The sequence below is a fragment of the Mirounga angustirostris genome, unplaced genomic scaffold, assembly GCF_029215605.1.
Source record: "Mirounga angustirostris isolate CCGP_5_RB_7025 unplaced genomic scaffold, mMirAng1.0.hap1 SCAF_2, whole genome shotgun sequence".
Classification (NCBI taxonomy): domain Eukaryota; kingdom Metazoa; phylum Chordata; class Mammalia; order Carnivora; family Phocidae; genus Mirounga; species Mirounga angustirostris.
The window spans coordinates 127,576,057-127,598,746 of NW_026991710.1; the positions used below are offsets into that span (position 1 = coordinate 127,576,057).

Genomic DNA, 22,690 nt, shown 5'->3' on the forward strand with positions numbered 1-22,690 from the left:
ACCCTGCCTCTGCTCTTGCTCCGTGAAAACAATCATCAAGGGGACTTGAAGAAGACTCTACCCCCTCTGGACTGTCAGCTCTGTGAGGCGGGGGCCATTCTGTCCGGTTCACTTTATAACTAGAGCTAAGTCAGGGCTGGGCAATGGCAGCTACTTGGGAGTATCTGTGGACGGAATCCACGCCTGCCATCACCACGTGCATTTAAAAAAAAAAAAATCACAAGTGAATGCTCCTTCTTTATCGTGCCATGTTCACCTTTAAATATTAGAATTGTCCCAGGCTTGCATAAGAGTAACCCCAAGGCACTCATCAAGTGGCTAACTGCCAGCTCAGATCAGTTTGGCAGAACCAAAAGGTCTGGCTAAGTCCATCCTTTGTTTTCCAATAAGAAAAATAAAAACATGTGCTCCTCACATACGGGAAGGTGAAGCTTCCAAATGCAGAGGGAACACATTTCTTAGTAGATTTCCCCTACCTGCTGCAATTCAAATCAAACCCCACTTTCCTTGAAATAGTCTTTTAAGCTTTATACTGTGGGTAAGGCTCTCACCCTTGCCCCTTTCAGAAAAGCTTTGTTAAGTGAAGGAACTTTCTGGAAAAATAAGGTACTCGGAAGAGCAAGACATACTAACAAAAGTGCTCTGAAAGTTTAACTATTGTAGATGCTGTAAAATATACATGGGCATACAATTGCTAAAGTAGACATTCCATAATAAAAAAAAATCTACATGCCCTTTGTAACAGATACATTCTCTGGTGACAAGCCTACTGAATAATCCCATAATCATCTCTTGAATCTCTTTTCAGGCCAACGTTACTATTCTGCTCATGCTAAACCAGGGCAAAGGCTGCCTCAGCAGCCAAAGCTTGACTGCAGATAAGGGAAATGCAGGCAGAATGAAGAGGAAGACCTGCTTAACTTACAGAAAAGTATTCCAACTTCCACCATGATACAGCAAACCACTGGGGAAGTAGAAAATCGCTCTCCAGCCCAAATCAGATGGGCAGAATTCCCTTTGTTCTAACCCAGACAGGCTGGCTCGCTGGTAAAAAGAGCTGTCAGAAGAACTCTTTGCTTTGCCAAGGAAAGGTTTTCTAAAGCCACCTAGAAATATTGCAGTTGAACTTCCAGGCTTGGCTGAGGTGCTGGGACGTGATGAATAGCTCTTCTTCTACCCTTGGGTGGTTTTTTTTTTATTGGATGGATAACATGGCAAGTCAGATTTGTTTGTCTTTTTGTGTCAGTGCTGTGATGAAGCCTGTCGGAGCTGGAACTATACTTCACTGGGGGATGCACGGTTTCAGTACACAATTGCAAGCGGACGTGAAAATCTGCGGGTGTAATGGGGTGAGCAGCCAGCAGCAGGGCTGAAGGAGGCCGGGCCGCTGCCGCCCAGAGAATGACGGATCGATGCCGAGGCGCACATGGGCCGCCTGCTCTGGCTCTTTAGATCAGAAGTCCACCTTTCGAGAAAAAAAACTGCAGCATTCTAGATAAGGTTTCCTTAGTTTTTCTATGAGATCGGCAACTGCTAATAAGCGAATAAGCACGAATCTCAGAAGTCCCTGGTGAACATGGCAGTGCAGCCATCTGGTGTTCTCAGGAAAACTGTGGGCTGGTGATTCCCTTACATAAAAACTATGTAAGAGCAACGCAAAAAGGCCATTGCGTTAGGGAGCCCCTAGCTTCCTTCTCAAAGGCGACATGCAAGCGTCCGACTCCGCACTGACCTCTCCTACGTCAGACAGAGCTGACACCGTAGCGATATGGCGCGTCGTCTCCTGGCCAAAGGTAACACTAATTGTTCCTTCAGCCACAGCTAACGCGGCAGGGACAACTGGTCCTGTCTTTCGTGTAACACCAGACAGCCTCCACAGCTCTATGGCCGGGAAGTGTCCTTTCACATTTTAATCAAATTTCCCCGAAGCATTCAATTACACCCAGAGCCAATGCCAGGTCAGCCTCGGAGACGCTAACAGGAGCCCTGCACCGCTAATGGATCTGTCAGCTGGTCACTGCAGGTGTGAGGCGAGGCGCAGGGATTGCCCCACCTGCGCGGCCTGCCCTGGGGAGGAACCCCGATTCGCCCTTGCGTCGGGCCCCAGAAGCAATGTCTTTTTGCATGCTACTGTCTTCTCACCAAGCTGTCTTGTCCGTTCTACCTTTGGAGACGACAAAATGTCCGAAGGCTATGCAGTTGGAATAGGAGGAGGGCTGGTTTCCCAACCACCATTCTTGTTCTAAGTCCCACACCCTTTGAACCTGATGACAGGGCAGAAATTAGCTGGACTATATTTAGAAGGAGAACAAAACCTGACAGAGACAGCTGCCCAGTGACAGACTCAGGAAAAAGCCCACAAAGTGCAAGTTGAGGAGCAGCTGATTATGTGGCAGGGAGTGACCTGGCAGCTAAAGGAACCCCAGACTGGCAACTCGGGGCTAGTTAAAAAGCTTGCAGGAGTGTATCCAGAATGGGGGCTAGACACGGAGAGAGTAGCCGGCCCCGTGGGGAGCCGCACGTGGCGGATGCTCCTGCTGATGGTATTAACAACGACAACAACAGGTGCTAGGCACTCTTCTAAGTAAACTCATTTAATTTTTTTTTTTTTTAAGATTTATTTATTTGAGAGACAGTGTGTGTGAGAGAGAGCATGAGAACAGGGTGAGGGGCAGAGGGAGAAGCAGTCTCCCCACGGAGCAGGGAGCCCGATGTGGGGCTCGATCCCAGGACCCTGGGATCGTGACCTGAGCTGAAGGCAGACGCTTAACCCACTGAGCCACCCAGGTGCTCCAACTCATTTAATTCTTTTTTTTTTTTTTTTTTTAAAGATTTTATTTATTTATTTGAGAGAGAGAGAATGAGAGAGAGCAAGCACATGAGAGGGGGGAGGGTCAGAGGGAGAAGCAGACTCCCCGCCGAGCAGGGAGCCCGATGCGGGACTTGATCCCGGGACTCCAGGATCATGACCCGAGCCGAAGGCAGTGGCCTAACCAACTGAGCCACCCAGGCACCCCCCAACTCATTTAATTCTTAACAACAACCCTCGGTTGATACTAGTAGAACTCTCTCTTACAGATGAGGACACTGAGGCATTAACTTGCTTGAGCTTCCACAGCAAGAGAGCAGCAGAACTTGGATTTGAACCTCTGCGGTCTGTGCCCTTCATCTCCATGTTACACTGCCTCTGATGAAAATATCATGTCCCTGCCTTCCCGGGAACTGAGACTGAGCACCTAGCAGTGCCAGGCACAATGTGAAGCAACAAGCTTATCAAAAGAATGCCCTTTCCCACCACTTCCATTATCTTATTTGGTACCTGCCATCTGTTCAAAGGTTCTTCACACATTAAAAATGTTGCAAAGGCCCTTAGCAATTAACTTAGAAATTAGGAGAAAACGGCAGGTTCTCTTTCTGCCTCTGCCAATGTACCCCTATGCCACCTGGCACTTCCCGCTGTGGCGGGGCACACACCTGCTCCCAGATCAGGAAGGCAGACAGATTCACGCCCCCCGCCCTAGGCCACACAGAGCTTCTGGGGCACAGGAGGGTGGCTTGAGTTCCCTGGGCCTCTCTTCTGCATCCCCTCCACACTCTCTCCTCATGGAAGTTATGGTGAGTGCACCTCAACCAAGACCCTGCCCAATTCTGCAGCGCCTTCGGACCTTACAAAACCACCCCCACTACTGCTCACATAGTCTTGGTGTCAGGCAGACTGCATCTTACTACATTCTAACTCTTCTGCTACGGGGACTTCGTGCACCAGTTTATACCTAACCGGGCAGGTCATTCCTGTGTGGGGAGCAGCCGACTATACAGCAGACCCTGCATCTGTGGACTGAACAACGGTGGCTTCGACCAGGCGAGGTGCTCATGTGTCATGACGTGTCATTCCGTGGAGGCACAAAGGGAAACTGCACCCATCTGCCACGTGGTGGGGGTGCTGGGGTGAGCGGCCACCGAGCATTTCTGGAAACACTGTAAGAGGGCCCAGCATCTGTCTATCGGTGGGGACTCTGTTGTTCCCTCTTTATTCCTGTGGGTTTGATCACTCTTACAAAGTGAGAAAAACAGAATGCAGACCCATCACCTTTGTGAAAATAACACTGAATGCTAGTGTTGGGATGGAAATGGAAATTAGATAGGGAGGCCTGAGTGATGGTTCTAAGGAAAGAAAGCAGAAGTTATGGTGAGATTAAGGATGGACACATTCAGTGGGGTGCCAGCTTGGATCTACGATGCGAATGAGCCTTCTCTCTGCTTCTCATGGAAACAAGAAGTGGCTGTGGAAATCTGGCAGTGAGTGGAGGGGGTGGGGGGAATAGACGGATCCAGAAGAGTCTTCAGTGGGGAAAAAACTAAAGGTAGTTAATTGGTGGTGTGAGACTAGCATAGGAAACATTGCTCTCACTTGAGCATGTCAGGAGGAAGCCAGAATCCTGAACCATCAAGGCCTCTTTCAAGAACATGGAGATCTGGAGAGGCTTGGAAATTACCCCAGAAACACCAAGGGTATACTCTCTAGTCTGTCTCATAAAATACACAACTAGAAAGGTCTACCATCCTATTTTGGTCCTCACAGTTTCTACTCCTGGGTCATGTTCCCAGCGGGCCTGGAAGCCCCTAAAATCTGAGCAAAACTCTAGTCCCAACAATTTCACTTGTGCTTTGTTCCTAGCGAAGTCGGGAAGTATACACATCTGAGTTTAAGATAACCATTCCATACAGAGAGTGTTCACACCTACATTTAGCTTAGACTCATGTGAAAATGAGTTTACATTCTCCGAGATACATGAGCTCTAGGAGGGATGGGAAGGAAACCAATCTGGCAATAAGACTTTTCTTTGGATAATCAGGTGATAAAAGTTGACAGCAGAGCGGCATAACCAGAAAACCGTATCTTCGAGAATGGGCCACAAGTAGTATGCTGTCAAGAAATCAATTCTGATCATAATCACATTTCAATGTGCCTAAAGCCACCATCGTCAAATGGGCCCAACACGGAGGGAACCTGTGCTGGTCAACAGCAGCTTTCGGGCTGCAGCTTAAAAATGGCAACAAAGCTGCAAGGCAGTGCTTGCTCATCTGCACCAAGATTGGACTGAAACCAGAAATAATGTATTTTAATTGTCCCCAAAAGGAAATCATCCCACAAACAGGAGAACCGGCTTCAGGATGGGTGAAGGAGAGAGTCCCTGTTAATCCCCAAGGCTGAGCACTAGGGACTTCACTCCTCCCTGCACTTTTGCTCTAGTGGGAAGGTCCCTGAGGGGTCAAATGAATCTGAGCCCAGAGGATCCTCATCTCTGAAAGTCCTGTTACTTGCATCTGAAATAAACGAATTGCTGGTTTTTCAGAAGTAAAGTTAGAAGATGCATCCTTTATTCAGTTTTACCAGAAAAAAATATCGGTTACATTTCCAGGGCATAGGCTAAGTATAAAAGCACCCGTAAGCTGGCAAGCACTGGGTGCAATTTTATGAACCGAAGAATAAAATCAATTTCGAAAATTACATGGAGCTGAAATATGGTGAGCGACAATGTTGACCAAATGGATTTTCCTTCAGCAGTGGTTAGAAGGCCAGTGCTTTGCTCCTCAGCACGTCTAAGCAGTCTGAAACCAGTCAAGAGTTTCAGATGCCTTTTAAATTATTAGCTTTAAAATAGTATCATCTATGAGTACACAGATATTTATCATGGGAAATTATTTTATAGACAGTTCATCCAAAAAGAAAACCAAGCCATTTCAAGCTTACTAGAAACTCAAAGCAAAACTCTTGGAAAACAATCCATTTAATAATCAACCACAGTCATAATATCTTTTCTGCTTCTTTGTCCCCAGAGACACCTTAACCTTTTTCATGGTGTCAGAAGCAAAGGATTATGACTTCAAATGGGGAATAACCAGCTGGGGAAAAAAAAAAGTTGTTCAAATAAGACTACGTATCTTGAGGTTGAATACAAAGACAGACAGACATGTATGGCAGCACGGGTCACTAATTTGGAGGGTCACAGTCACATTTTCCTACAGTCTCACTGTGGCCATGATGGATTTTTCTTAAAATTCTGCCCTGCGCGGCTCTCAAACGCGTTAGCAGTTCTTTGGTGTCAGTGCTCTTCTCCCTGGCAACTTATTCTAGGGAGTCCGCTTGGCTGTATTTGGATTTTGTTGGGATTCAGTGAAGATTCTGTTCTGTCAATCATCTTCGGGGTAAGGGAATCATTCCCTCCCCTCTTTTAGCTAGGGAGAGTGGCAGCGCCAGTTCCCTTTGCATAGCCCTCCCGGCTCCCAGGTGTCCAAGGTGAGATCTGAAATCAAGACTGTCTCTTAGTGTTTCAACCCACTGCCCTGCAGGGCTACTTGGGAGAATGAAAAGCGACATGGAAAAGATAAAGCTCTTCTACCTGAAAACAGCACAGGGCACTGTCGCAAGGACAGCAGGCTCTCAAGAAACACTAAATTGGGAATGCGATGCCATTCCTCCACTGAAATCTTGATGATATGGACATCTTTCCACCTAATGAATTCATACACAGCCAGGCACCCTGTGAGCTTGTATCTGGTCCTTACCAAGTGCCTACCATGTGCTGGGCTGCGTGACATGAGGCGACAGGCAAAATCATCCTACAAACCGCACACATCCTGCCCTCTTTTGGAGACCTTTTCAATGATTCATTCAGAAGGAGCCAAGAACCTATGGCACCAAGTTTAAGAAACAAAATAAAGTTAGAGAGGACAGTTTATATCTCTTTTTTTGTGATTTAAATTTTCTACTTGTGGACATAATTTCTGCTTTTCATTGAAGTTGACTGATTTTCACTAAATTTAGGAGACAGTACTTTTTCTTTCTTTATAAGGCAGTCTGACATCTTAAAAACCAAACAGGGTGATCAAAAGTTTTAAATGAACCAATGGTCTGTGACTGCTTCATGAAGCATTAGTGGGACTGTATAAAACATTAGTATTGGGCACCTGGGTGGCTCAGGTAAGCGTCTGCCTTTGGCTCAGGTCATGATCCCAGGGTCCCGGGACTGAGCCCTGCATCAGGTTCCCTGCTCAGCAGGGAGTCTGCTTCTCCCTCTCCCTCTGCTCCCAACTCCTGCTCTCTCTCTCTCAAATAAATAATTAAATCTAAAAAAAAACCCCAACAAACCCAAAAATAAAACAACGAAGAAAACCACAACCAAAACAAACAAACAAAAACAACAGTATTAACAAAAGTAAAAGTTCTATTTTCTCTATCAAGTGATCCAAAACAGCAATGAACTTGAAACATATTCCTGTTTGTCACTGTGGCACATTATATATGCAGGCAGGCAGTAGAGCTTAGAAATGGAAATAAAGCCTGGACTCTGAAGTCAGTTCAGACCACTGAACCTGGCCCCCCACAGGCCTGGCGAAGATACTTAATGTACTACACCCCACCATAGTTTATGTTTCCCCATCTGTAAAATGGGGTGAGTAACAGTATCTACCTCAGAGGGTTGTTGTAAGCGTAAATTAAAAAGTGGCCCATGGGGTGTCTGGGTGGCTCAGCTGGTTAAGTGTCTGACTCTTGATCTCAGCTCAGGTCTTGATCTCAGGATTGTGAGTTCAAGGCCCGCATTGGGCTCCATACTGGGCCTGGAGCCTACTTTAAAAAAAAAAAAAAAAGTGACCTGCTATAAATTGCAGAACCTGCTGTCAGCGAGCAGCCATGTTCTTGTACTGCTTAAGCAAATGACTACAATCTGTTTGCATTCTCCAAATCAGGTAAGGCAGAGTTTAGGAAGAGATAACCCACAGACGTCACCCTGGGATTATCTGCTAAGAAAAATGTACATGCATATCATCTAGATCATTCTCATGATTACTCCTGGAATATGCTGACTCAGAGAAGGACTTGCTATGCTATTAGAACCTCTCATTTCTCAGGATCCTAATACCTGGATCTCAGATTCTGTATTTCTATTCCTTAATCCTTACAAATGAGGTCAGCAATCAAGGCAATTTGACATAAGATAGGGAAGCAAGGTTAACTAAATAGGTTCAAGTTTCAGGTGGGGTACTTTTTATGTGACCAGAGGAAAAAAACAGTAATATAGGTTTTCTGTTGGGAGGGAACTGTCAGGAGGGTTTAAGAGAGAAAACCAGGATGTAGATTGGATTTAATGTCCTAACAAGACCAGTTCAGAAAACAAGAGTCGGAGAGGCCAAGTGACCTGCATCTGGACAGTACGTGGGGGGTGGTTAAAGCGGTGATCCAAGTGCTTCTCACCCAGAGTTCAGTGAGCCAGGCGTCATCCCACAATTTGCAAGGGGGTCAAGAGTGGTTTATGTATCTGACCTTTAGAAACTAAGATTCTTTTATCAGGAATGCTTCTTCCAGGACTTTCATGAGTATTGTCAGAGTATCATTTGTCTGACCATTCACTGAATAAATATTCACTGAGTGCCTACTATGTGCCACACATTGTTGTAGATGCTAAAATACTAGAGTTCTGCAAATATCAAGCAGAAATTACCAATACATAATGCAGTGCTTACCACATAATAAAATGACAGGACAAATTAAAGACTAGAGTTAAATTCTGAAGTTTTTAGTATGTGTGGGTAAGGCATGTGCTTAAATGCTTAATGGAATAAGCAATCCAAAGGCACTGAGTGTGGGGTCGGAGCTCTGCAAAGCACCTCCACTACTGCTTTTTATTTAATGAATACTCCTGGGCACTCTTTAAATACAAAGATGGTTCATTAGATTTGTGCATCTGCCCTTCTCGGCAATCTGTTGTGTTTCTGATGAAGGCAAGAAAAAAAACATGAACATATCATTTTCGGGTCTGAGTAACTCAGCTTTCAATGATTACAAAGTCGTAAAGAGCTCAGGATACCCACTTTCAGGAAAACAATTTCTCTGAATCATTCTCTTTCCATTGCTATTTAGTTCTCTTTATATTCATCTTGGAAATTTCAAGGACTACCCCTTTAAAAAAAAAACAAAAACAAAAACGAATCACCTAATACATTATCTGCAAGCTATTAAAAATAAGTGTATTTTTAAGATATTAAAAATCCCTTCAAAACTGGCTCAAAAATCACCTTCTTCTGGAAGTTTTTCCCTTTTGTTCCAATCAATGTAATCACTACCTCCCTGGGCTCCCATCCCACCGTATGAATCTAGCTCTTGCAATCTGCCCCAGGGGCTGGTTAGCTGTGTCGTGTGTGTGTGTGTGTGTGTGTGTGTATTATATATATATAAACTCTTGGAAAACGAAGAAACACTTTTTTTTTAAATATATTTGTCCCTGTCTGAGTACCTGCTACATAGGAGATGCAAAATAAAAGTTGTGGACGGAATAGATGAAAGACAGGTTCCCCTCAATAGGACCTTAAAGTCTGGACCCACTCGCTGGGCACCTTCAGCAAACATTTATTCAGGGCCTCCTGTGAAGGACACATAAGTGGAGCCTGGGACACAAACATGAATACGAAAATGTCCCCGCCCTCAGAGGACTTTGTTTGCGCAAGGAGGCAGATGCTCCTCGCCATCATGTGCTCGTCAGAGGCCAAGCGTGACAGTGCTAGAGAGATGCTCTCTCAAAGGAGCAAATGCTTGCAGACAGGGCCGTGGAGAGAAACAGCCATATTCTTGAGAGGAGTTTCTGAAAGGTCTTTTCACCTCTCTTGTGAAGAAAGTTGATATACAAAAAAGAACTTTCAACGTTATATTTAGTGGATTCTTTTCTGAAATCACAGTCGTGAGCAAAGAAATGGCCAAGAAACCTGGGTTTTCTTCATTTGCTACCTCCAAGGGCTGCCTCCATTCACCTGGTGGAAGGCCAAAGACAGATAACGGACATCTTGGAGGCTCAGTCCCTGTAGGCTCCGTCCCAGTCCTTCCATCCCCTGTGTAATCTGGGAGTTATAAAATGCAGGACTGGAATTTAGCATTTGGAATTGAGTCTGGAATTTATTTCGCGTGGGCTGGAAATTCATCAGACAGTGGGGAGGATGGGTAGGACTAAGCCTCAGTCGGGTTAAACCAACCTCAGGAAAATACCTGAGTCGTAAGAGGCTTCAGTTTAAAAAGGTGTTCAGTCCGAGATGCGAACTGACTTGCCTGGTCGAAGATTTGGCGTTAAGCCACTGCTGGTGAGCCGAGCTGTGCTGAGGAACAGCGAGTGAGAGGGTTACACAGTCCTAGCCTGCAAGGGGCTGAACAAGTCACACGAAGAAATGACTAAAATCCAGCCTCGTAAGCATCAGAGAGTTATGACTAAGCTACGGACGCAGCCCACAGGAGGCAGTGGGCGGTGGTCACCCTGCCTAAAGTATGAAAACCTATCAGGGCCTGCCCAATCGTCACTGGTAGGAAAAGAGGAGTTCTCCCGTGAGACTCTCCGGAGAGTTTTCACATTAGCTGATTCATAAAGAGAGAATCATTCACTCAACAAACATTCACTTGCCTACCTTGTACCAGAAACGGCGGGGCTGCTCTCACTGAAGTATATAAATATGAACATTCTAACACTCTATCTACTTACTACTGGTCAATTAAAATGTAGAAATCCAGAGTTTGCAGACTCTGCTGCTCCCGAAGGTCAGTGTGGCATATACCCAGTCCCCGAAACATGCAGTAGCAAAGCTTTCTACTTCCCCCCTCAGACAAGCCGAAGACAATGGTGACAAAACCCTACCCTCACCGGTGCCGCACCCCTTTAATGTTGCCCTGACAAAGAAAACGGCAAAGCCGGCGAATAGCTCTGAAAAGAAGGGAAAATCCCTAAGCAGGTCTCAGTGGTGTCAGATTCTCTAATGGCCCCTTAAGATGCACCCTCAAGCCTCAAAGGACCGATACTTCCAGTCAGAGTTTTCAACATTTCGTGCGGAATAAATGTTTTCCTTCTACAGCTGGAGAAACAGCTCGCTGGCTTTTGAGAGCCGAACTTCCTGCCAGACCCTGTCATGGTTCAATACTGCCGGACATCCAGAAACCCTATACATAGATTTTCTTTTGTCCTGCAGACACATGGGAAAACATTCATCCGTAACATTTGGACTGTCTTCAAGAAGCCTCCACAGCTGCTGTGAGCAGCTGTTCATTTCTGCACAGAAGAGATGACTGACATGAGATGCTGCTTCACCTTCTGGTTTCATGAGGCATATTCACCAAAAAGGGTAGTGAGCAAAGGTTATCGTGCCTTGTTCTTCTCAGAAGCATCTACTGTACAACTGAAGCAATCTGCCTGCGCTACACAGAGCTCACCGCAGAGCATCACCCAAACTGCTGAGCTGGGCTTATCTGAGCCTCTGATCAATACCTACCAGTAAGGCGAAGCTGTGTTCTGGCAGCATCCCATACTGTTGAATGAGCTTCTCCCGGGTCTCACTGGGCAGCTCAGGGAGCCGCTCCCGAATCCAGTCAATGTTGATCACTTGCTGTGGGTCTGCACCGGGAGGCAGAGACGCGGTGTCATGGAGCAGGAGGGGAGGCAGGTTGGGTTCGGGCATAAACCTAGGCAGGGAGAGGAAATGGGGTCTGACTTGGAAGTATTTGGCTTAATAGGAAAGAAAACCCCTATTATGGATACACAAGTTTTGTGTTTAGATGTCATGTTACAATTCCAAATATTTTATGGGATGCCTGGGTGGCTCAGTCGGTTAAGCATCTAACTTTGGCTCAGGTCATGATCTCAAGGTCCTGGGACTGAGCCCCATGTTGGGCTCCCTGCTCAGCGGGGAGTCTGCCTGTCCCTCTCCCTCTGCCCCTCCCCCTGCTCATGCTTGCTCGCTCTGTCAAATAAGTAAATAAAATAAAATAAAAATCCAGGTATTTTCTAACGTCCCCTAATATCAATTCTGTTTCCCAGGAATGAGTCTACAAGTGTATACTCCAGGTCAAGACCACCAGACCTGCCCCTCTCCATGCTTATAAACCATGATGAATGAAAAACGCACAACACAGGGTTGATACTACACTGCGATTTATAATTGTGGATAAAGTACATATTCACAAAGACAGAAGCCGGGGAAAAACAGGACCAAATGAGAACAATTTACTTATTAGGGAGAAAAATGACATTTCCCCATTTAAAAATTCTATTTTTAGCAGTATTTGTGAAATAAATGAAAAGTCAAAGAAAAAGAAAACTATCTTTCTTGAGAAGTGGAAGAAATAAATAGATTTTGCCTAAAAAAATGTAGAAGCAGGGAGGGAAGGATGAGTAAGTGGACCACAGGGGATTTTTAGGACAGTGATACTATTCCCTGTGACACTATAACGGTAGGTGTCACGTCACTATTCGGTCAAAACCCACAGAATGTACAACATAAAGAGTGAACCCTAATGTAAACTATGGACTTTAGTTAATAACCAAGTCTTAATTTGTAACAAATGTACCACACTCTTTGTGGCATGTTTCTGGTACGTGTGTTTAGTCAGAGTTTTCAACATTTCCTGGGTAATAAATGCGAATCACATAGCAGTGCAGGATGTTATTACGGGAACCATGGTGGTGAGGCAGGGTATATGGTATACACCAAGGAGCACGTGGGAACTCTCTGCAGCACTACCACATATAACATCTTTCCCTCTACCCCATTCCAGCATCTAACATTTTTCTGTCCACTTCTACTTGTCAAAGGGCTTATGCAGAAGCAGGATAACGCAGAACAAATGGGGTGCCAAGGTGACAGATCAGACGTGCACGCAATCCATTACCTCCATGCCAAATCTGTGCTGTGAATCAGTTTGACTTGTGAGGGCAGGAGGACACCAAAGGGGGGGTTCCTGAATCCCGCCTATTAACCTGAGGGCTTGAGCCAAAGCCACTGGCGGACCTAACAGCCAAACTCCAGGCTGAGTAAGAAAGCAGCATAAACAGAGTAGGAGGTGACACCGGAGAACAAAGAAGTTCTTGGGAAGGACAGATTGAACCCAGAAGCTCACAGTGATGAAAACAATCTTGACTTTGACACACATGAGAGGGGCCCTTCAGGGGAGGTTCCCACTAAGGGTTTATGAGCTTCTTTCCCACATCACAATGCTACATTGGTTCCTCACTGACAGCAAGAGTTGAGCTTTGCAGAGGAACCAACAACTTTGTTGCTTACAACTTCAATCTTTACAATCTGCAAAACTCAATGGGGAAAAAGACAAAAGGTTCAATTTACCTTAAGCCTATTCTTATTATTTGCTTTATTTCTGGATCTCATATTAAGTCCAACTTCATATGTTTAATTGTTCAATTTTTAATTTTAATCAATTAAATAACATCACTCGAGTTAAATGTCATTAACATATGCATCTTTTTTTCCCTTTCTTCTCAAGGATCTTCAGTGTGTTACTGAATTTGTAAATGAATATAAGAATAAGAACATCCTAGGTCCCATCCTCAACTGCCACCCTCTTAGCTCAATTATAAGAACTCTCACATAGGGGTGAGTCAACAGTGTCTTCCAACAGTTGAATCCCATCAAATAAGACACCCTGAGGCTAACCAAGAAAACATTCTTTCTTTCAGTATATATATAAAATAGGAAGTCTAGGCTTTCCATCATGCAACAATATAAACAGAAAGTGGTTCCTAAAAGCTATCCAGGTCCTTACGTTACTCTGCAAGTGGATTTGAAATTTGCCCCTAACCCCAAACACATGATGGTATTTTGACAAGAGGAATAATCACCTGTAGTCTTGTTTTCCTTCTTTGTCTCTCATCGGCATGGTGCACCTACGACAGTTAAAAAGGAAAATGTTAAACCAACATGGCATGCAACATTGCCCAACATATGTGCAAAGGGGAGTTGCCCCTACCAATAAGGGACACAGGCAAATTCAGGCTCTTTGACCTTCTTTGAGAGACACTTACATAACTACATGAAAAAATATTAATGAAAGAGAAATACTCAGAATAATTTTTTAAAATAAGAGAAGAAATTGCTTCAATGTTTCCAGCTTCTAACCAGCTCAAACTCTAGTCTTCTGAGCTTCTTTCAGTCTTCTGCTAAAAGCACAAAATCCTCAAAATTCAGAGTCAGAATATTAGAGTCAAAGTTATCAAAACAAACAAAAAAGGGTACCTCCATAACCACCCCTAAGCTTTCTTTACCTTCAGTTTGAATTGGTAGAGCTTAAGTCTGATAGAATTTAAGGAAGTGAAAATTCTTGCCAAAGCTGGAAGCAACTGAAGGGCCAGACTCAGCACTTATGTCCAAGTCTGGTTCAGTTTCAACCTCTTACCAGTCCTCCAGGATATTATATCCTTGTAGCGTACAGTATTTTCCTAACTCTACTAGTGAGGAAAACATTAGTGCAGACAAGCTAAGTACCTTCTTCAAGGTCACATGGCTGTTCCGTGGCGAGCCCAGACCGGAGACCCACCCAGCTGTGTGCGAGATGCTGGTCAGTGCAAACTCACCCCAGCTTGTAGTCAAACGAGCGCGTTTCATTCAGAATTTTACGTCCATTCTCAAGTTCGTGGATTTGTCTCTCAATTTCAAAGTCTAAGAGAAACATAGTAATTTAGTATATTTTGATTCCTTTCATCCAATCAAGCAATAATTAGAAATCTTTCTCAATATTTAAGTAAAAAATAATCAAGAGTGGTTTATAATAATTCTTCCTTCATATGCTCTATCCTTTTCTCGTTGCCCTCATAGGACAATGATGCCGGGAAGAGCCTTTTAGGAAACTCTGCTCCTCACTTTCAGAGAAAGCTCAGGTTCACAGTGACCCAGTCCAGTTTACAGCTCTTGGCAGAAGAGGGGCTAGGACTAGTATCTAGGCCAACTAACTCCAGATCCAGGATGGCTGCCTATCACGAGTTCCAAGGGATCCAAGGATAAACTTCACGGGGTTCTGGTACCTCCTGAAATTATATACAGAATCTGTGTGTGCACATTTGTAGATTTTTTGGAGAGAGTCCAGAATTTTCATAGGGATCTATGACCCCAAATGATTAAGAGCCTCTGTTCTATGCCATGCTCCCTCACCACCAAACAAGGCTGACTGTGGTAAGCAAAACAGCCATAATTGTTAAGCTTCTTTCTGAAAGCAGCTTTAGCCTCCCCCTTAACTCCCCACCCTAGCATGTACTACCTTCCTCATCCAAATCCAAACTCTTTTATCTGAGCTGACAAGAAGCAGCAACACTAAAATGTGTCAGTTTTTGCTCCCTGTCTCCCCAACTCCAGTGCTCTCTTTGACTGAAATCAGATGAGGACTACTAGGCATGATGTAGGGAGAAAAATGGGATGGAAAAATCACGGGCTTGGAGAATTAAGCCCACCATAGTAAATCTGTGGTTCTTCAGGTCTGAGTCAGGACACAGGCAGAATTCTGTCTTGGTGGTCTCCTTCATAAATCATTAAGAATAAATCTACTTAAAATCTTGCTGCTTGTTTTTTTAGGTTATCATCACATCTTCGAATAATGAATTCTAGAACACTTAACTACCCACAGGGTGAAGTTGAACTTTCTTCCATTTGTTCCAAGTTTCCCCTTCACAAAACTGGCCTGTAAGAGTATCCCTGACCCAAACCTTTCATGGCTTCAGAGACATGAACTGTATCTCCTTTTAGAGATAGAAGAGTCCACCCTCTTTGGTCCATCTACACATGGAAACCTTCCCTTACCCTTTCCCTTACATAAGTTATCCCCTTGATCATTTTAATGCCCTTTTCCTGAAAATCTGTAGACTCAGAGCATCTTCATTGAGGCTGATCATTGCAGGTTCACGATAAGGTTTTATACAAGACTAGAGAATCTTTTCTGCATTGTTTCCAGTACTTTTCTCAACAAGACCCAGGACTCTACTAAACACACACCAACGCATTCAGCTGTCTTGTGCTCTGTGCATCCTTGAAGGGATGCACTTGAAACTCTATCCTTTCCCTACATTCTCTCTTGCTCTCTAGATACTTTTGATTTTAAAGAATATATTTAGTCTTCTGAGATGTCTTCACAGTCAGCAACCTCTATGGGACTGCCTGGATGTTTATCTTGCTCAACTGTTCTACTTTAATTATTATATATTTGTCAGCACATAAATACCCACAGCATGTACTCCAATAAGACCCAAACTCAATTACATAGGCCCATGGACTCTATTAGTAAATATAGTAAAAAGCAGAAAAACATAATGACCAATTAAGTCAAACTATGGCCAATCTACAATGAATAAATATGACTTTATAAAGTTCATGCCGGTCGGAAAGATGTGGTAAATGGAAAAACAGAGCTATAGCATATTGCAGATCCTCCCATAAAGAGGTGGAGTCTATTTCTCCTCCCCTTGCATCTGCTTTGAATCGAATGTGTTGGGAGAGACACTGTATGAGTTCTAGAGCTTGGGACTCAAGAAGCCTTGAGGTCTCTGCCTTCATCCCCCTGGAAGGGCCCGTTGCCAAACAAGAAGGTCCAGGCTAGGCAAGCAAATGAAGAAAGACGACGTGGAAAGAGAATCCTAGCAAACCCCCAGCACCAAGGCCTCAATGTGTGAGGTCATCTTGCACATGAATGAGCTGAGGCAGGATCTAATCCGTAGAACTGCAAAAGCTGAAATGGTTATCATATAAGCCACTAAGGTTTGGGGTGGCTTGTTACAAAGCAATAGGTAACTGATACAAAAAAGAACATTAAATGTAAGCTGACATTCACCTATTGCTTTGGCCAAGAACCTGGCACTATTGAGATTCTTCACTTCAGTTCGAACACCCAAAGGCTCTCCAGGATGATGCACAGATATATTGGCATCCACTCTCAACTGGCCCTCTGGAAGGAGAGAAAAAAGACAATTCTTTAGAAATTCTTTGAGGCAACATAGTCTTTTTTTTTTTTTTTTAAGATTTTATTTATTTATTTGACAGAGACACAGCGAGAGAGGGAACACAAGCAGGGGGAGTGGAGAGGGGGAAGCAGGCTTCCTGCCGAGCAGGGAACCCTACCCAGGGCTCGATCCCAGGACTCTGGGATCATGACCCAAGCCGAAGGCAGACAACTAACGACTGAGCCACCCAGGTGCCCCGCAATATAGTCTTTTTAAGTCTCTAGGCAAGCAATATCGAATTCCATTTGCTGTTTACCCAGTTACAGCAACCCAACTTTCGAGAAGGTATGGTTGGTCCTGAAGCACATGGCTGGTACTCTGTCCACTTATGAGAATTACAGTCCTAAGGCATCTGAGGTGTGAGTATATGTGTGTGTGTACATATTTGTGTGCACTTGTGCACATGAGGGAGAGAGGAGAAATTCTGTATATACCAGCTGGGAAATCTAATTTCTTTTGTGCCAAATAAGAAAAACAACACTGTTAAAATGGAGAATTACTCTGCAGTTTTATCCTGAGTTTTTATTCACTGTCAGAGCCGGGTTGGGGGGAAGGCAGCAGAAATGATGATCTGAGAGATGCCTGGGTGCCTTCGGCTCAGGTCATGATCTGGGGTCCTGGAATTGAGTCCCGCATTGGGCTCCTTGCTGAGCGGGGGGCCTGCTTCTCCCTCTGCCTGCCGCTCCCCCTGCTTGTGCTCTAACAAATAAATAAAATCTTTTTAAAAAAATTAGAAAGAAAAAGAAATGATCATCTGATAACCCTACACAGCTTTCAAATGGAATGTGGATTTCCAACTGTGATTCTAGAAGATCCATGAGAGTCCTTGAGAATTTATAACTCAAGGGCAAGAGCCAGAAACCGGGTTTGTCCCCTCCTCCTTCCTCTGGGTACTATAATAATCTCTTCTTTCAACAAACAGGACTCTGAATCCTTCCTGATTGCTGTAAGAATTTGCCACAGCAGACAGTGCTGTTATGAAGGGGTGAGTCTGTGCAAGAACGCAGAGGGGGCCGCCCCCATCCTGGGAGGACCTTCTCTGACCCAGAAAACCCCTTTAGATTAGGAACAGTAACCCCTAAGGAGGCAGGTGGTTTGTGGAGAGGACTAAGAGGCTCTGCAGAGAGATGCAAAATCCTTAAAAAAATCACATTTTACACCCTACAAAGTAAAGCTCACGTTCTCTGTTCTCTAATTTCATTTACAATGTCTAAAACAGAACAGAATGACAAGACAAAATGCTGGACTTTTATTTTCCTAGGCGGGTTTTTACATTTAAAAAGAACCTGCCAAACCTGAAGATTCTGATGGGCTGAATAAAAATTCATTTTCCAAGATTCCACAGCAAAAGCCTCTTAAAATAATGAAATAGGGTAAATAAATTCCATGCCAAGAAACTCCACGGTCCTGGTCTCTGCTGCTCCACATCCAAATGCTGAGCTGTGGGGCTCGGCCTCCTCCAAGCTTCAGACTGCCGGCTGCCCACTGCCCTACTGTCTCCACTTGCTCCCTCAGAACAAAGGATGAGCTCCCCCACTCTGCGGTCCCAACTGCCGCCCATGCTGGCCATCAGGGCAAAGGTGCTTGCAGCTCAGAACGTACTCTATGTCTCCAGCACGGACGTCTCAACAGTCTGGACAATTTGTGCTTCCTTGAATCCAGGAAGTCCCAACTATTCCTGACATCATTAGATTCTTAGTCCAGGAAACCTGAAGTCATTTTCCCTGTCTCTGTTTTCTTTTCCCTCTATATCCAAACTGACAACTCGATCCTGTCGGTTCTCTTCCAGTACCCCTCATATCTGTCCCTTCCTCTCTACATCCACAGCCACCACCATCGCTGGAGGACTTGGAACTTCAGACGAGGTTACAGAACTGCGTCCTGACTTTTAGTACAGCAACCCCCCTTGTCCAGCTAGCCACTACGTGGCTGTGACTTCCATCCTGCTACAAGGTGGTTTCCATCATTCTCTTTGCTTGCTTAAGTGTAGGGCCACTCCCACTGGGCCATCTCGTCTCCTCTGCCTGGTATTGAGGAGCCCTCATCCACTCTTGGCTGACATGACCCACAATTTCCCCCTACTCATTCGTGAGAAAGCTTTCCTCCAACTGCGGGAGCTTTCTGCATACAAGTCCTTGCCCGGTCCGCTGGCTCCTGCACGTCCTCGTCATCAGTACTACTGTCCCTCTTCAGCCTTTGCTCATCCTTCGGGGTCCCACTTCAGTGTTACCACCTTCTCCTCCTAGAAGCTCTTAATCAATAAGCCCATCTCCATTGGTGGCTCCTCCGAACTCTGAGGATGGACACAGTCAATACCACAGAATTTAGCACATGACTACAGTCTATTTTGAATTAATCTTATCTTTAAGACCAGAATGGAAGGCTTTGGAGGGCTGCACCCAGATTTCAAACCCTCACCAACCTTTCCGCCCAAGAGCATCATTCTTTCAGCTACCTCCTCTCTCCCACACCCTTTATTAACCTCGCTTTCTCTGCAGTACTTCCGGTAGAGACACATAAAAAAGTATCTCTTGTGAAAAACAACAACAAACCAAAACCCCAAACCCTAGTCCCTTGAACCCCATTCTCCCTCCATCAGTTACTAAGCTACTTTCCAGCAAATCCTCTCGAACACGTTTTGTTTGCTTGCAGCACAGCTTGTCTCTGCTATCTCACCTTGTGTTTCAGCTGGGCTTCCGTCCCCGCCTCTCTGAAAATGCCTCCTCAAAGTCACCAGCGACCTCCCGGCTGCCAAATGCAATGGACACAGGACTTGTTTTGTCTTCACCTTCCTGGACACCCCCAGCAGTGTGCAATATCCCAACTAATCCTTCCTTCTTCAACTCTCTTCCTCTCCCGGGTGCTGTGACCTTCTGTGCTCTTGGTCTCCCTCCTACCTCCCTGGACACTCTACTTCCATTTTGTTTGCTGGTGTTTGCTTTCCCATCCAATTCAGGACCCTCTTCTTGCACTCTCTCTGTAGGGGTATGTGGCTTTAAATACCAGCAATGTGCTGATAACGCCTCAATTTCTCTCTTCTGCCCAGACCTCTACTCTGAGCTCCACACTTACCTCCAATGTCTACTTGATACCTCCACTTGGAGGTCTCACAGACATTTCACTTTCCAGAACTACATCCTGATTTCCCCTCCACAAAGCCACTCTTGTCTTCATCTTCCCAGTTTCAGTCCACAGCACCACCCAGCTCCTCAAGCTTCTTTGAAGACATCCTTGATTTCTTCCTGCCCCTTGATTTCCACACCAGCCTGTTAGCAAATCCTGTTATTTCTAAAATCCACCTTGAATCTACTCAGCTTGATCTCTCCATCTTTACTGACACCGCCCTGTCCACAACAGCATCACCTTTCACCTGGACTATTGCAAAAGCTTCTTAGCTGGTCTCTTTGCTTCTCCTCTTACTCATCTGAAATCCACTTTCCACGGAGCACCCCAGAGTGGTTTTCTAAAACATTAATCAGACTGTGTCATTGCCTTGCTTGAAAGCCCTTCAGTGACTTCCCACTGCATTTGGGATGAAATTCAAACTTCTTACCATTATTGGTAATCTATCCTTTGCCTACATTTTTCAGTCTTACTTGATGCCATAACCCCCTGCCTGTTATGCTTTCCCTCCAGTGGCCTTCTGTTACCTATGTTACCTCAGAGCATATTCTAACCTTTTCCTCATCTCAGAGACTTTGCCTTAGCTGTTCCCTGGAATGCTGACCCTTACTTCTATGCTGGTTGGAGCCTGGAGTCATTCTTCAGGTCTCAAATAAACGTCACCTCCTCTGACAGGCCCTCACTCTCCAACATTATTCTTTATCACGGCATCCTATTTATTTCCTTAGAGCACGTACCACTATAATGATTTTATTTACTAATGTATTTATCTCCCTCATGGATATAAGCTCCAAGTGGCAGGAACAATAATGTCTTTTTCACTGCTATATTTAGAATCTAGAGCTGGGTCTGGCACAGAGTAACTGTTCAATAAATTAATACCTTGTTGAACAAGCCAAAACTCTGGTATTTTCCTGAGCAGTGAGTAAGCAGATTGGTTACTGTCTCACAAAAGGTTCCTGATAAGTTTTAAAGTTCTGTCTGAATAGGATTAATCTACAGCTGGAATCATGTGAAAGGCCCATTTAGCTTAAAGGAAAACTTCCAAAGTATGCTGAGCTCTGCTCAACCAAATCTCAATTCTTGGGAAACAACTTTTTTTTGAACTCAGGGAACCCTGAATTGGACCTCACCTGCTTTTAAAAATGAAACCATCTTTCACGATTTAGAATTTTAACTTGGATAAGGAATAAAAGCATGAATTTCAGTCTCTCCCAGAGAAGGCCATACATACTACATAAATGTCTGAGAGGAACCATTTAGTATCCTGCAGTGTTGAAAGAGTCCACTAGCCTGGATTCAAATACAGTATCAAACATTCACAAAAGACATTCTATCCAGTGAAGACAAAATACCTTTTAAACAAATTAAGTTAAATTGCTTCAAGTGCACAAAAGCCTTACCAGTCAGGTTTACTTCAATGCATTCTGCAACACTGAGGGAGGGCCTTCATTCACACATCACCAGAATGTTATCAAGCTCAATTTCTACCCTCCAGAAGCAGAGATTTGTAACAGCAAAACTAAAAAACTATATCACTGAGCATAGTGATATGGTGCAGTTACATATTTTTTTTTCTAAAACACATTCACACATCAGAAATATAACATCAGGACAGAAAACTGTTTCTGTAAACAGCAGGGGCCTGAGGATTTAGAGAGGTCTGTTAAGCCATCTCATTCTGATCACTGGATGCTCTCCAGGACTTAAATAACAAGTTCTGACACACACACACACACACACACACAGTTTATTGAACGTATTTCACAAAGCTTATTTACCCAAAATGAGTAGAGGTTCTGTAAAAGTAATACTATTTATTATTGCTAATAAAAGCACAAACATTTACTGAGTACAGGCTACTTGTCAGGGCCTGTGATAAGTTTTATATACTTTATCACATTCATTCCCTATGATACAGCTTTAGACAAAGCCACTTTTAGACATCCTTTAGGCATTTCAAACTTAACATATCCAAAATGGAATTCCAGATTTTCTCGCACAAAGCCATTCCTCTCCCAGTCTTCCCTGTCTCAGTACCTACTGACACCACACCCAGATGTCCCAACTCTGACAACTTGGATGATTTCCTTTCCTCTTCTTTTTCTTCCTTTCCCCTTCCATATATGGTTATTTGGGGACTCAGTATATAAATGTGGGAAGTGAAGCTCAGAGAAATCAAAATCCCTTGCCCAGGTTCTTTAGAGCTAGAAGAGGTGGGACAGGGTCCCAGCCCAGTTCTGTGACCTCAGTGTCCTCAGCACCCACACTCTGCCACCCTTCTTCCCTAAACTGTCATCTATGGAGGCTGTGACACTGTCGTGGCTGCCACTAGAAACAGTGCGATGCAGGGCTTACAAAAAGGGCTCCTGGACTCAGACACACCCGGGCTCAAATCCTAGCTCAGTCACTTCTTGTAAGCCTTGGAGAAACAAGGCAATCTCTCTAAATCTCAGCTTCTTCACCTGGACAACAGGCATAATACCACCTATCTCCCAGGAATAATGTAAGGTTTAAGCGAGATGATAAATAATTTTTTAAAAATGCCTAGTGAGGGGCGCCTGGGTGGCTCAGTCGGTTAAGCATCTGACTTCAGCTCAGGTCATGATCTCAGGATCCTGGGATCCAGCCCAGTGTCAGGCTCCCTGCTCTGCGGGGAATCTGCTTGTCTCCCTCTCTTTCCGCCCCTCCCGTACCTCTCTCTCTCAAATAAATAAATCTTAAAAAAAAAAAAAAATGCTTAGTGAACTGATGAGCACATG

The 22,690-nt window shown here is 44.5% G+C and overlaps 1 protein-coding gene across 4 annotated transcripts in view; it reads right to left on the reverse strand.

The window, feature by feature from the left end:
- Positions 1-22,690, reverse strand: part of GATB (glutamyl-tRNA amidotransferase subunit B) — a 92,974-nt gene that overhangs the window by 26,551 nt on the left and 43,733 nt on the right. For 2 of the 4 annotated variants that reach the window (XM_064585169.1, XM_064585168.1), the window contains exons 6-10: positions 19,482-19,553; positions 16,637-16,750; positions 14,397-14,481; positions 13,665-13,709; positions 11,305-11,494 (exon numbers count right to left, since the gene is read on the reverse strand). In XM_064585169.1, the coding sequence (XP_064441239.1) occupies positions 11,305-11,494; positions 13,665-13,709; positions 14,397-14,481; positions 16,637-16,750; positions 19,482-19,553 (506 nt within the window). The remainder of the gene's footprint in view (positions 1-11,304; positions 11,495-13,664; positions 13,710-14,396; positions 14,482-16,636; positions 16,751-19,481; positions 19,554-22,690) is intronic. The other 2 variants (XM_064585170.1, XM_045880300.3) reach the window with 1 other exon arrangement.